This window comes from Vollenhovia emeryi, unplaced genomic scaffold (assembly GCF_000949405.1).
Source record: "Vollenhovia emeryi isolate VEMERY1.0 unplaced genomic scaffold, V.emery_V1.0 DF939465.1, whole genome shotgun sequence".
Classification (NCBI taxonomy): domain Eukaryota; kingdom Metazoa; phylum Arthropoda; class Insecta; order Hymenoptera; family Formicidae; genus Vollenhovia; species Vollenhovia emeryi.
Window position 1 is genome coordinate 14912 of NW_011966901.1, and position 15275 is coordinate 30186.

Below are 15275 nucleotides of genomic sequence, written 5' to 3' on the forward strand. Positions count from 1 at the left end.
AATTTTTCTAATTCTGTATGTTTTCTTTAAAATGAATTCTCTATGAACTTATATGTTCATCTTTGTGCTATCTGGGATACCTTCTCTTATCTAGCCAATGTGTCTATTTAGCTATATTGGTTTGATATTGTATCAACATTAGACCAATATTCTAATTACATTGATAAACATCGGCCAATGTACCGCCAATATAAATCTAATATTATATAATTATTATCGCGCAATATTTACATTTATTCCATGGCCCACATTAGACCAATGTTTGGCCAATGCACTAGGAGCACAATAGACGACATAGACGCATAGCAAGATGCTAACATTTTTGTTAAGCAATGTGAAAGTGACTTGTGCTCACACTGGCTATCTGGGGTTGTAAAAAGAGCTACTGAGGGTCGCGAGAATCTTCGGGGTGTCCAGAGGGCTTTCGGACGGAGAGCGCGATATGCATGCGTGCTGTAGGCTCGAGGGTCTCCACCATGACTCGAATCGAAAAGAAGCCGCGGATGTGCGACCCGCGTCGCGCCGCTCGTCGTCACACCTGCCGAGCCCGCTACCGTGCATCGCGGCGATATCGGCGGTGAAAAGCGGTCTCATCTCTCTCCTTCTTTCATTTCTCGCGGCGAAGCGCCGGCGAGTCTCTCGCGCGCGCCTCCGGACGAAAGTAACGCGCGTTGAGAGGAGTGACGTGTCTGTGCGAAAAGAAAGATAAACAAGAGGAAAAAGAGACGCGCGCAAAAATCGCGCACCTGCGCCGTGGTGTTCGCCGCGAAAGTAGTTGGCTGACCGGAAGTCTCCGTCCGGAAGTGGAGCTGATTAGGTGGGTATCGAGGGACCCGGCGAAAAATGACTCGTCGGTCGATGTTGAAACGATGTTGATCGACATCGACGCCGTTAAATTGATGTCGAATTTGACAATGTCGATGTCGAATCGTTTCGACGAATCATTTTTCACTCGGCAGGCTTCGATCGCGGCGAACGGAAGTCGACGACGTTAAGCCATTCTGTTTCTCGGCGCGGGATGTGCGTCACTCGTAAAACTACTTCGGGCTCTAAGCGAATTTGAAATTGATTCTTCCCCACCGAAAAATGACTTGTCAATTGATGTCGACACGATGTCGAATCGACATCAAAAAGATTTATCGAATGTTCTACGAACATAAGATAAATATATAAGAATGTCCTATGGTATATTTCAAATATATTCTTGAGGAATTAAATAGCAGCTTAGTGACGCCAGTCAAGAAATCACGAATTTTAATAAGTACGGAAACGACCTTGCTGGCAATTCTTTATTATAATAAAACACAACGTTTCGGCCAGTAATACTGGTCCTCTTCAGGTAACAAACTTACACGAGTGCCTACGAACGTAAGATTCGTCAGATTAGAGATGTGAAAATTAAGTTAGAAGTCAGAAAGTTTGTTACCCGAAGTATTACTGGCCGAAACGTACCGTTGTGTCCCAAGGAGAACAAAAAGTCAGGATGATGTCATATTGATGTCATATTGACCAAATTTATGTCAAATTTTGCCATATTGTCCAAAATTTGACATAAATTTGGTCAATATGACATCAAATTGACATCATCCTGACTTTTTGTTCTCCTTGGGGTTTTATTATAACAAATAATTGCCAGCAAGGTCGTTTCCATACTTATTAAAATTCTTGAAGAATATTCTTAAAATGTTCATAGGAGTGTCTTGTGCTATCTGGGTACACTCCAATCAAATTTACGAATTTTACAACTGTTGCAATGTAGCTTTTTCCGCTGAACGCAGCCCATTACTCGCGCAACCAATTCCCCTCCATTGTTATCGTTGCTCAGTTGTTCGTAATTATGGCTCGCCAAAATCAGCCCGGCCATCTCTATCCGGCATCAACGCCTATTATTTTCGCTCTACGTTATCGTAGCTCGTAGCAGCCGAGATTCAGCGATCAAGGTGATCGCAGAGCCTTCTGATCGTGAGGTAACACGCGATCGTTGTTGAGGTCACGCTTCGCGCGCCGCAACGCGAGATGGTAAATGATGCATCTATATCGCGAGCGCGCGGCGGAGAAAGTGCCCGGGGACAATGAAAACATTCGCGATGACCAGCGAAAATTGTTCCAACCGCAGCGGCACGAACGAAAATATTTTCTTCGCTTCTTCGTAGGTTTCACTTTCTGCGTCCAGGCCACGGCTTGTTGATCGTCGCGTTATCGTAACGAAATGTAACTCGGTTAATCTTTGATACATACAATTAACCGGCAAGGATGCGACGAGGAGTGAAGGTTTCGAAGATACCTTTTTCTTTTAAATGTTTTCCCTTTACGGGGACGCCGTCGACCATCTTCCCTTGGTTTTGTCTTTTCTTTATCCGGGAAAAACGTCTCATTATATACACTCAGTCCAAAAAAAGGGGGTACACCTAAAATTTGTAAAAAAAATTACCAAATTTCGATGGACGATAACTATGTTTCGCTGAGATATGCGCATTTAAAGTAAATACTGACCTTTTTTTATTCAAATGCACACATCGCAGCGAAAAATCATCGTATCGAAACGAGTAAAAAAGCATTTTGAAGGGGAGACTCTGTAATGTCGCATGCTTTTTATCCCATTAAGTTGCAACACTCCCCTCTCGCCATGGATCGTCGCAAACTCGGACGAAAATTTTTCAATTTTGCATCCTCTCGTTTTGTCATCCGCCATTTTGACAAAAATTATCTCGCAAAACTCTGATATATCGATTCTTAAAGTAGAGATTTCAAGCTTCTATTTCTTTCTTTTGTTTTCTTTGAGAAACCTTTCTATCATTATTACTCGCGTAGTTATCGTCATTCGAAATTTGGTGACTTTTTGACAAATTTTAGGTGTACCGCTTTTTTTTGGACTGAGTGTACATCTCAATCACGTACCCAAGGAGAAATCAAGGTCAAGATGATGTCAATTTGATGTCACATTGACCAAATTTATGTCATATTTTGGTCAATGTGACATGAAATTGACGTCATCTTGACTTTTCACTTCTTCTTGGGTAATATCTACTTATATCTCATGAAATCCAATTCTAAAAATCGTCAGATCTTCAGAGACTTGACACTTTCGTTGAATGTTCGACGTTATCTATTGAGATCTAACTAGATCTATAATTAAATGTCCTAACAGAACATGATTAGACCTCGATTGATAATAACATTGAATATTTAATAACAGTGTCAGATCTCTGAAGATCTGATGAGATTAGATTTGGATATAATTAGATATTACACGATTGAGACATATATAATGAGATATTTCCAACTATTCTCCGTAACAGATATTTCGAACTTGCATTAAGCTTTCCAGTACTCGGTTCTTGTTGCCTTTTCCTCCCACGATGGCTATAACGTTTCCGCGGCGGCACTCTGTGATACCAAATACGAGTCTTCTTTTCAGGACGAATCCAGTCTTTCGGACGCAGCGAGGATCGATTGCCTGGCCTCGGGAATGCGACGTTCAAGGGCAAAAAGAACTTGCAAGTTCTATTCGCGACGACGCACATTTTGCCTGATGCAACCTGCCGCGAATCCTATTATTTATTAAATTCTAAAAGTTTAAAAAGAGAGACGGTCGCAGAGGACATAGATATATCGGTGCTCTTTGACGCGAAGTGAACTGAATACGGGGACGCCGACGAGAAACGCGAATCTCCTCTGGAATGCCAGCGGGCGGCGGATGTTTCTGATTACGTTATTATCGAGGCATTTGTGTTCTTCTTTCCGAGATCCGTGCGAGTTCTTCGGAAAGGTGTTTCCGTCCAGAAATACATCTCACTCGCCTGCCTCAAGAAACGAGGCTGTTCCGACAACGCGAACGCTTCTCGAACTCTTCCCGCTGGTCACTTTGTCATCCACGATCGATGCTTATGCTACCAGAGTTTGCAAATATAAAAAATCCGAAGCGTGCATTACAATTGATCAGGAAGAGAGAGAGGGAAAGAAAGAGAGAGGGGAGGAGAGAGAGGAACGAAGTAGGAAAGTCGCAGGGGGAGCGTTTCGAGTGGCCCATTTCTCTTATCACGATAAGCCTGGGCTTGGCTTGGCGCGATCATCGCGGAACCTGACGCTCGGGGTGATTCACTTTTGCAATTCGTCGCGGTCGCTCACCAGTCGCAGATGAATCTGACATTGCGATGAATACGACAGCTGCGAGCTCGCTGTCACTGCCGTCGTCATCGTCTTCCTACGGCCGTCATCAACATGGGTAATTCGAGTATGCCGAAATCGATCAACGTAGAACTGGTGACCCGGGCGTCACTGTGTTCGCTGAAGAAGGTGGACGACGGCCGCATTATCTCACCCAACAGCTTCGACGAATGGACGTGGTCTGGTCTGAGGGTAAGCGATTGATTAATTACGTTCGTACCATCCGTCTTTATCGGCGAATGTTTGAAAAACCTCAATCGTGTGCGAGGATGGGTACTTTAGTTTGTTTTTGTATCTCGTGATATGCCACTCGGCGTCATATCCACGTTGCCCCGGAATTTAGATAACTTCTTTTTACCTTATTACCCTCTTCCTTTGTTGCTCGTACCTTTATTAATGTACTTTACATGAACATGCGTTTATATTTATATTTAATTGATTTAGATGGTAGGACATCATTTTTTATAATGAACATAATCTGAAAAACATCTGTAGAGGAAGTACCTTATTATGAGACAAGTTCCTGATACGAGATAGCGGGGTTTCCGTTAAATTAACAAGCATCATCTATTGGTTCCACCATGAATTTATTGCTTTTGAAGTGGGAAGCTGTTTGTGGCGATCGTGGCGCAGAGGATTGTGCGCTGGTCTGGTAATCCGAAGACCCGGGTTCAAAACCAAACCAAAACGTTGTTGGTTTTTCGTTCGATCGCCACATAGCGAAGTGGATATAGAGAGAGGCGTTATAAGAGGTTTGGGCACGTTCCTTCAAAAACGCCTTGTAACTTACGGAAACCTATGGCTGCGAGATTAATTATTCTAGGCTGGAAAGAAGTCCTTGAAGGTTGATTAATCGATCTAATGGTAGGTGTTGTTTGACCAGAAGTAGGTAGCCCGAAGGCGAAAAAGGATATTTATAAATCAGAATTTCCCGTAAGTTTAAAATTTGATAAAAGTGAAGAGGCAAGAATGGAAACGTAAAATTAAACGTAAATTTAAAAAATAAAGTAAATTATAAAGTATGTTGTAATATCTCCCCTGCCCACTGAATTAAGAAGAAGTTCTTAAGAACGTTCTTAAGAACTTCTTAATGCAGTTGGCAAAGGAGATATTACAACATACTTTACAATTTATTTTACTTTTTTAATTTACGTTTAATTTTACGTTTCCATTCTTGCCTCTTCACTTTTATCAAATTTTAAACTTACGTGAAATTCTGATTCATAAATATCCTTTTTCGCCTTCGAGCTATTTATTCAAATAGAAAAGTTATGAGCGCTACGATTCTGAAATGGGTCTGTCCTTATCAGATTCATTCTCATTTAATAATTTCTCATCTACTAATTCCTTAGTTTCTGATTCAGGTGTGTCAGATATTTCGCCTGGTTTTTCAACTACTTCAATATCTGAATCTAAAAAATAAAAGATTTGCATAAATACTTATTTTGATTTAGATTTAGGCATTTATTTTAGAATCCATATACAATATACATTATTCATACCACAGTTAAAAATTAAAAAAAAATCATACCTGTATCTGATTGCGTGCCTGTGCATGTTTCCAGCTCAGCAAGTTTTAAGCCAGATCTACAATGTGCTCTCTGCGTCCAGAAACATTGTATTCTGTAGCCAATTAATACATTTAAAGAATTTGTGCGAGTTGATAAATTGTGTATTATACATTGCATAAACGTACATGGTTGACAGATCATTTTAAGCGGTTTGATTTGTTTATGTAAAATAGAATGTTTCTGGATGCAGAAAGCGCATTGTAGATTAGGCTTAAGGGGAATCAATAAAATGTACTAGTACACTACTACTTGCAAACGAGAATGTTTGGAATTTCGAATTTAGAGAATCTACCTCAGAAGGTAGCGAGTTCGCTTTCACTGGATTTGACAGCGTTTAAATTTTTTTTTAAAGTGGAATCTGTTTCGGAAAATTCGTCGTTAAATCATGTAATCGTCGCCAACAAAGATTTGTGATTGAATTTGGTTGAAAACCTGCTAGTCTCACATTAGAAGCCTATCTCATAATGGGGGACTTTTCTCTATAAAATGAAACGAGCTTATGATTGGAAAGTCCTTGACAGATTTATCACATTTTGCCTAGGTATTATCATTCAGAGATTAAATAATTGAAGTTTAGAATTGTACTACTCATAATCGTACATTTTCTAATATTAAAATTTTATTTTAGTTTGAAAAGTCTTATATTTTTCTTTCTTGAACTTCCAAGTGCAAATTTTGGGACAGAAGCTAAAATGCTTCTTAAATCTTAAGTTCTTCAGCCTATTGAGTTTCGTGAGGGCACTTTGCATTTTAAAATCTTGGATTAAATTAACGACTATTTTAATTTTTAGACTTTTGGACTCTCGAGCATTCATTTCCTTCGCGAAACTCGAAAGAAATACTATAAAACTTTTTCGAATATATAAATATAATTTGCAAGGATTTGTACGTCTCTGATTTTCAATGCAAACCCGTGACTTACGTCGAAGTCATTGTTTGCTGAAAGTGAACGGAAAAGACGCACTTGACGTTATAAGCTGCCGAATTTGCATGAACATCAATGAAATGGAATTGCGTCAGCACGGTGCGAGGTATATCAACGGAGAGAATTTCACCAGGGATTTGGAAAATCCGATATCGATAACGCTCTTAGATGTTGCCTGGAAAACAAGATTGTGGACGATTTTTTAATACGAGACTCCACTATCAGAAGGGAATGACTCGCCGAGCGGAGCGAGCGAGAAAGAGTATGAATTCTTTGAAGGTGCACTTTATCAAGCGGCGATTTATCTGAATGCTCGAAGGATGTTCGTCACCGTCAGCTCGCAAGCTCTAGCGGAATTGCCAGGCAAAGCCGGAAGAATTCTCGTCGCCTATTTTTTTTTCTATTATCGCGCAAGAAACCACGGCCATTTCCTCGCGCGGTGTGCGTGACCGCGAGTTAATTACCGCGGTTAATTAAAGCGGTTGAAGTAGGAAATGTCATAAAAATTAATAATGATATTTCTGGAGAAGATCCCAATCTTGGGCAAATAATTTCTATCAGTCTCTCACCGGAAAGTAGTGCCACTTCATTTTTCACTCTTTACTTGAATAGCGTCGCTTACTTTTCTGTAAACACAGAATAACTTCGTTTTGCTTCAGTTCGCGCGTCTGTTCGATTCGCAAAAGTTACGTATCGATACATTGACGGTCGAATTTACGAGAACATCAATCAAATCGCGATTAAACCACTCGGATGCGTTTGCTAATCGATAATCCCATCGAAGATATACCTTTGCTTGCGTTTGTTTGCTTGAGGAAATTCTTCCCGTCGATAACGGGATATCCCAATACATCGCAGAATCCCTCAGCGATATTCCAGAACCTAATTATTTTCGAAAACCGACGGTCCCCAGCGGAAAATGACTCAATCGATGTCGAAACGATTGACGTTGAATCGACGTCAATTCGACGTCGTTTCGACGAATCATTTCTCACCGGGGTTGGGACGCGGTTTCGACCCCATTGACGTCGATTCGACGTTGATTCGACGTCAGTGTTCTCATTGGGATATGATAGTTCAAGTATGTACATACATGAATGCAAAGCTCGCGTTCTCACGCGTTGCACCTAATTTTATTGTCCGATGCGCGGCAATCGCTTATGAATCAACGATTTATCGTCGTCGCGATAGCACGAGTGACATTGAACCGAAAGGGGAGGTGAAGGATGAAAGGAACGAGGAGGGCAATGAATAAATACCGAGAGTGAAAGACAGAAAGGGGTGAAATGGGGAAGCGCAAAGGAGACCTGCTGTGCGAATTCGGGATTGAAGATCAATATTCAGCGAGACGGAAGAGAGCGAGAGAGAGACGGAGAGATTCGCTAAGCTGCGAACGGCAACGTGCGGACAAAACGCACGCGCGAGACGAAAGCACGGAAGCACGTTTCCCCCGGCTGCTGCTGCTGCTGCTGCTGCAAGTGGAGGTGCCTTCAAGCGCACCTTGGCTAACCGCTGCATTTTAGACGGACGCGATTTTTCGACGGGCGTGGCCGTGCATTGTGTGGGAAAGGGTTCGCACGTTGGCCCCGTGGCGCAAATTTCGGGCCCTCCGGCCGTGTACGCACGTGAGTACCGTCAAGTGAAAGCAGATGTCCCGATCTTGTGGACCCCCTGTCAACCGATAAGTACATAGCACACGTCACGCGTTATCTGAATATTGCCCGCCGGGATGATAATATATTCTATTTGCATTGCGACGACCACAAAATGATGAAATCTCGCCGAACGTGTGGGAGGAATCTTTATTTAGGACATGCACGCAGATGCCACTGGATAAGTCCATGTGCTCGCGATAATCTCGCTCGCGTTACGTGTCGCGAGATACGGGGAGCGAGAGTGCGAAGAACTTTCGTCTCGTAAATCGCCCGGAAGAAGTGTGCGCTTAATTCGATTCCAGCCAATCGGCACTTGAGGCCTCGGCGCTCGGCCCTGATTTCTTCAACTTTTCATTTTTGCCGCAAAAAGTCTGGCGCCGTCAGAAATTCATTGAGACTAGAGCGACCCGAGCTCGCAAATGAAAGAATTTGGGATCGTCGGAGTGGCGCAGGTACGTGCTCGACCTTCTTAATCGTCCGAATTTTACGCAATAGACTCGGTTAGGAAGAGAAAGGAGCGAGTGAACCCGATCTCATCTTGGTGCTCGCGCGAGCACGTCAGTAGGGATCGATCTCGGCCGTAATTCCGACACGCCAGCGGTTCGAAGGCGCGCAATTCCAGCGGGAGTCTGCGGTGCGATCCACGATGAGCACTCGTGCAGGCTGGAGGAGCCGGGGACTGCGCGACTGCGCCGGATGACAGCTTTATCGTTTTACGAGCTTAGCCGTGCAATTTGCGCGCGCCACACGCGATCAGCAGATCGCCGTGCGATCGTAGTGCGGGCGGACGTGCTGGCGGAAGCGCGGCTCGCGAGTTCCTCGCGAGGAAGAGCTCGTGTAGGACTGATCCTCCGAGTGACGGATTCGTAGTGCGCGTCGCCTCGCGCTGCGACGAGAGCGAGAGTGAACAACAGCGCGCGGCTATCAGTTCGCCGACCTAATTAGCTACTGTCCACCCCTTGATCGTGAAATGACGAGCTGAAAAGTATCAGTCCCGAAAACTGGAACGCGGACGTTGGAGAACGAGGATGGAGGATCTTGAAATGAAAGCTCCATCCGCGTGTAGACGGCCTGGCACAAAAGTTTGCGGATATTCTTCCGGGGAATAATAGAAACGATGAAGATGCGCCGATGGTGCCTCGCGCGTATCTATAAAGAAAGATTGATGCGTCCTTCCAATATAAAGGGAGAGTCTTGCTTCAACATAAAAGGACGTTCTCCATTTTGGCACACGAAATTATTCAAAGGAATGGTGGTGCAAGATGAACGGCGAATAACTTTGCCGTTGGACGGCGCGAAACTATGATTTTTGTGCAGATCTCCGCTCGCTTGTTCTCGTCGAACGCACGAACCGCGCGTGTTTCTCACACAATGGCGACATTCATCCCTTAATCTATATTGACTGATTATACTTTCGGAACCCACTCCGTATAATCTGTGATCCTATTTCCGAAGCGAAGATACCGTTTATTTTAGTACCAGATGTGTGTGCTCTTTTATATCATTGCTCTTATCAGGAGGCAAATCACTGTTATACACTTGTAAAATTAATATTAGAAACATAACTAGAAGCTCCAAAAATTTTACATAAAATTGAAAAGATTAAAGAGTCACGATGTTCAGATTAGGTTTCCGTAGAAATAAGATCCTGGCATTTCTTCATTTCCCTATTGAATTGCTAAATATTTATAAACAAGTGACAATCGAATGGTCCTGTCGCAACAAGCTCCTTTCCGTGTTTTGAACGTCTGTAGCAATTCAGCGAATCGATCGCAATCTCACGCAAGCTTTCACTTTCAGAAACAATTCAAGTATAAGAACCTAGAAAAGCTGTACACCATCTATCACAGGAGAATACAATATGCTTATCTTTCGATATTCATCTTACTACAACTGCTACTTGGACTTACGTATTGCTTGTCTTTGATCATAACGGTAAGCTCATTATTTATTTGTTAAAAACATTCGCAAAAAGAAAGGACACTTCGTTTTATTTAGAAACTTTAACTGCATGAATAATTGGTCGGATATCAAAATATATCTTTTTATCGAAGCTAATTTACACGCCGTAAAAAATCTTTCTCGAAATACGTAAATTTAGCTGTAACTTTATATAAAGAATCTTTAACGGATTTTTATCTTTAAGTTCACATTAAAAAGGACGAATCTGATGCTCTCTAAAATTAAATATTTCCACCTAACATGTTTTAAAGAAAAACTATTTACTTAACTGTCCGATCTTCGAAACTCGATGTTTAAAGGCCGGAATATCATTTAGCTGCCCTAGTAGCACAGTGCATCGGCTAAACGTTGGCTAAACATTGACCCATTGTCAGTTATATTGGAAACGCATTCGCCGATATTGTCCAATATTGTCCAATATTGGTCCAATATTCCTTGAATGTTTGACGTTATCTATTGCGATCTAACTAAATGCCCAATTAAATGTCCTACGAGAACACAATTAGATCTCAATAGATAATAATAATAAATAACATTGAATATTCAATAAAAGTGTCAGATCTCTGAAGACCTGATGATTTTAGAATTGGATATAATTAGATATTACATGATTGAGACATACTGTACATAATGAATATCTCCATTTTTTCCCGGGTGTAATAAGAATATTGGCCAGAAATTGATACAATATTAGACAAATATTGCTGAATAGGCTTCCCAGGTAGCCGTTGACGTCAAAATGACATTTCTGACAACATTTCGACGTCAAAATGATAAGCGACGTCAGCTGGCTACCTGGGATATTGGCTAAATAAGAGAAGGCGTCCATCTTACAATATTGGACCAATATTGGCAATACTAGATCTACATTATTTCCCAATAACGCGGCAATATATCGTGCTACTAGGCTGCTTACACACTATTGTCGATCCTACTAGAATAATTCCTCAATTAATAAAACATCGCCCTTACAGGTGCCAAAGCGATACACATGAAAGTTTCCAAAGCTTGTAAGTAACGCTAAGACATTAAGCTTTGCTCTTGATTTAGGTCGGCATGAAGGAATGCTTGATAGACGTCTGCAGCCACTGCATCGTGGGCGCTCTGCTGTGTCCCGTGATCGCCCTGTCATTCCGATCGAGGCATATCGCAAAGAAGACCTACTTGCCAGTCATGCTGTCCTGGATGATCACCGTGCTATTGGTCATTTGCGATCTGACCATACCTCTGTATTACACCTTCACCGAGGGCATCCTGCCGATAAGGTATACCGATAATGCGACGCGCGACCGGGATAGTCGCGCGAGGTTGCATCCGATTATCATCACTACTTGAGCCGTAGAGACTTCCTAGCGCTCATTTGGCGCACGGTTTATCGAAATTATTCCCCGATAACTGCGCGGCGCGAATCGCGTAAATATTTATTACTGATAAAGACGCGTGCTTTTGTCCTCGCGCGCGTAACAATTGCCGGAATAGCGACTGATATTATAACTCATTGATACCGCGATTATCTCCGCCGGGCCCGTATGGCGCGGAAACAATCATCAATTTGACAACATTTTTCACACAAAGTACCGCGTCGTGATCGCGCGACATGTCCCTCCCGCGACTGTGATACGTTAGAAGATTGAGAAATTAAGAAGCCACATTATGTTGTACGGTAATTTATAATACAAATTTTGCATATAGTCGCAGACATTTATTTGTGTCATACCTCGAATGTGAAGTAAAGGTCTCCAAGAAATTAATCTAATGGTTTCGGCTTCAGTCCCATATGATACGAGAGACCTGCGATAATCCAAGGCGTACAAAGATCGAAACATATCCTTGGTGCTCGTATACGGGCGTACGCTTTTTACGCTCTCCGCCTTTTACGATCTCCATTTTGCGTGCACGTGGCCGCATTTTTCTCTCGTTAAACCCGCTATATACAGCAGATTTTAGCTCTTTCAATTTCCATCAATAAGCACGCATCCGCGAATTCAGTGCCGCGCGCGCTTCCTCAGCATTCAGCGTTTATTTCTTCTTCTTGCAGACCAGCGTACGCGACGCACTCGCTTCTCGCATGCTACGTGTTCCTGCCGATCACGAAGAATTCGCACGCTCTCGTGCTCGGCCTTACGGCGAGCATGTGCTACCTGGCGACCCTGTCAATAATCACCTACAACAACATAGCTGACTACTTACCCAAGGTAAACCCTACGCCGACGTTGCGCGGCGTAATCGCGCTGACGCAAGCCGCCGCGCGATAGCTCGAGTAAACCAGCAGCTAAGAATGGAACGCTTTTCTTTCTTTTCTCCCCTTCCCAATCGCAGATCGTCAGCGACGTGATATATTTCGTGTGCGTGAACGCTCTGGGGCTCTACTTCAGGTTCATGAACGAGGTCGTCATCAGGCGCTCCTTCCTGGACCGACGGAAGTGCGTCGAGTCGACGCTCAGGCTCAACTACGAGAAGGATCAGGAAGTACGTTTAAACGGGCGTAATTGCGTTATTGCGACGCGTTAAATTAAAACTGACATATTGGCTAATTTCGGGGCAATCTTTATTAACCGTTATCTATTCTATTTTATCTTCGCTCTGTTGTCTGGAGATGTGCGAGTCGAGGATTTTTTTTTATGTCGAGTCGAAACAATTTCGCCCGAATCGAAGCGACTGGAATTTAATTTTTAATTAACAATACAATTATTAGTCGAATTTTAACACACAAATAATAAGAGAATATTTCGATATCGGAAAATAATATTAATTACACAATACAAGTTCGCTTCGGGGCAAAAAGATATTTAAGTATTTATTATTTAATGTCGCAGTGGCTGATACAATTAAGCGAATTTCTATGGAAATTCAATTTGGAATCGAATTAAATCGGGTGAGACTCAATTTGATTCGCGTTCGAACAGCTCGCACATCTCTCCTATTGTCTTCTTTCCTCCTCCATTTGAGTAATTCGCCTTTGAAAGCGAATAAATAGCATTCCGTATAGCGAATGCGAGAATCGAATTGGCGACGCTGGGCACGTAAACACGTAGTCACGATCAAATACATTGAGTTTCTCCTGTCCTTTGTGCTTGAGCTCCCGAGACCGATTTAAACTATCCGCCATCCTGCTGTATTTCTCTCTTCACACGAGCACATATAATCGCTCATTATCTAAAAGCTATTGCAGCCTCGATGTTTTCGTATTAGAATTTCCGTCTTGAAATCTTCTGCAGAATCTGCGATTAAAAGGATATCCGGTGGTTTTATATAGTACACCCTGTATAAGCGTACAATTGAGAATTGCAAAGATGCGATGAATGTTTGCGAGGGTGCAAAATTGTAGAAGCTCCAACTCCAAGCGGAGATATCTGAAGGTGGAAATAATCAATGCTTACAGGAGCAATTGACGCGGAGTATACTGCCGCAACACATAGTAGCGAAAATCAAAAAGGACTTCCGGGACATCTTCAAGTTCGTAGAGGAGCACAAAAAGAGTCCTCCGCCGAAGGGCAGGTACAGGTACGTGTCTCCGCGGCAAGTGCGATGTGTTATCCCGTTGTTCGGTTTATATATAAATTATCGGGACGCCGATTGTCCCATTTCAGCGATTTATGCGTGGAGACGCACGACAATGTCAGCATCTTGTACGCGGATGTGGTGAACTTCTCCGGGCTGACCGTGACGCTGCCGATACGGAAGCTCGTGGAGACGCTGAACGATCTGTTCGGCAGTTTCGACGAGGCGTCCGAGAGGCACAATGTGCTGAGAATCAAATTTTTGGGCGACTGTTACTACTGCGTGAGCGGCGTGCCTACACCCAATTCCCAGCACGCCAAGAGCTGCGTTGATCTCGGTAAATCGGCGGTGTCTATTTATGCATTACGGTCATCCAACGGAGCGCGATGCGACCAGTAGAAATCGAGCGAATTTTAGATCTTTTGTATACGTGAAATAATACGCGCCTCTATTCCTGGCCTCCAAATCTAGAAATAGGCAAAGTTGTAATTTACGAATTGAGAACTGCTGAGATATTGTTTAAAATCTATACTGAGCCCCAGCGAGAAATGACTCGTCGAAACGGACGCGCGCGACACATATTCAGCTAATCGTTGATTCGGAGATGTTCGCAAACGTTCACTTATTAAAGATCTAAAAATCTTACAAGTCCCTTTTCTATCTGAATAATTATTGCGATATTCGACGGTCAGTGTTTAATTATAAGAAAACATTTCCAGATCTTTTCTCCGATTAAATATTGTTTCGTAAAACAATAGGCCTCGATATGATAAAAATCATCAACGAGGTGAGGGCGCGGGTCTATCGCGAGAGCGGCGTGGACGTGAACATGAGGATCGGCGTGCATTCGGGCAATATAATATCTGGAATCCTGGGCACGAACAAGTGGCAGTACGACGTTTGGTCGCGCGACGTGGTGATAGCGAACAAAATGGAGCAGACCGGCGAGCCCGGCAAGGTCCACGTCACACAGCAGACGCTGGACCTCGTGAATGCGAGTGACTACAACTACATCCCGGTCGAAAGACTGGACGACGAGGTTCTACGAAAGTATGGAATACGGAGCTATCTCATCACACCGTCCTTGCCGGAAACGCCGATGTCGTCGCCGACGCGGTGCGTGTCTCCCGGTGGCGTGGGAAAATCAAATTCGTATGTAATATCATTTTAAATCGATATGAGCTGTGACATTTTTACTTGGGTCAACCTAAGGGGGAGGTGCGCTGTTAAGGTAGTTGTTTCGCGACAGTAATGCTCAAAAGTTTCTTCCAGACAGGAAGCAGCACTCAATTATTACAATGATATATCTTGGTGCAATATTGTTCTAAAGCATACACTTACGATTAATACATAATATAAAATAGATTCGAAAGATTGTAGTTTGAGGTGCTGTTGCCACATCTCTTACGCTACACTCATATCTACTACATAATTCTTCCTATTTTTCAGTTTTAACTGTTTATATTGTTGAAACGAAACGGTCAATAATTTTGA

At 42.9% G+C, this 15275-nt stretch overlaps 2 protein-coding genes across 4 annotated transcripts in view; one reads left to right on the forward strand and one right to left on the reverse strand.

Annotated features, from left to right (window-relative positions):
• LOC105557515 (adenylate cyclase type 2-like) overlaps positions 1-15275 on the forward strand; it is a 28087-nt gene that overhangs the window by 5455 nt on the left and 7357 nt on the right. For 2 of the 3 annotated variants that reach the window (XM_012004772.1, XM_012004773.1), the window contains exons 3-10: positions 3419-4359; positions 10119-10253; positions 11331-11545; positions 12319-12475; positions 12600-12749; positions 13663-13784; positions 13871-14118; positions 14540-14897. In XM_012004772.1, coding sequence (XP_011860162.1) covers positions 4222-4359; positions 10119-10253; positions 11331-11545; positions 12319-12475; positions 12600-12749; positions 13663-13784; positions 13871-14118; positions 14540-14897 — 1523 coding nt within the window. In that variant the 5' untranslated portion in view covers positions 3419-4221. Of the gene's footprint in view, positions 1-3418; positions 4360-10118; positions 10254-11330; positions 11546-12318; positions 12476-12599; positions 12750-13662; positions 13785-13870; positions 14119-14539; positions 14934-15275 lie in introns of all 3 variants that reach the window. The other variant, XM_012004770.1, reaches the window with a different exon arrangement.
• On the reverse strand, positions 5263-5939 carry LOC105557516. Its single transcript, XM_012004774.1, has 2 exons — positions 5699-5939; positions 5263-5579 (listed from the first exon to the last, which is right to left on the reverse strand). Exons 1-2 carry the CDS (start codon positions 5877-5879, stop codon positions 5446-5448), a joined length of 315 nt encoding a protein of 104 aa, XP_011860164.1. The 5' UTR covers positions 5880-5939; the 3' UTR covers positions 5263-5445.

Excerpts from the sequence above, each read along its gene's own strand:
- LOC105557516 (XM_012004774.1), bottom strand. The coding sequence starts at position 5,879 with ATGATCTGTCAACCATGTACGTTTATGCAATGTATAATACACAATTTA. Across the intron at positions 5,580-5,698 it reads AGGCACGCAATCAGATACAG|ATTCAGATATTGAAGTAGTT; the intron begins GTATGATTTTTT and ends TTTATTTTTTAG.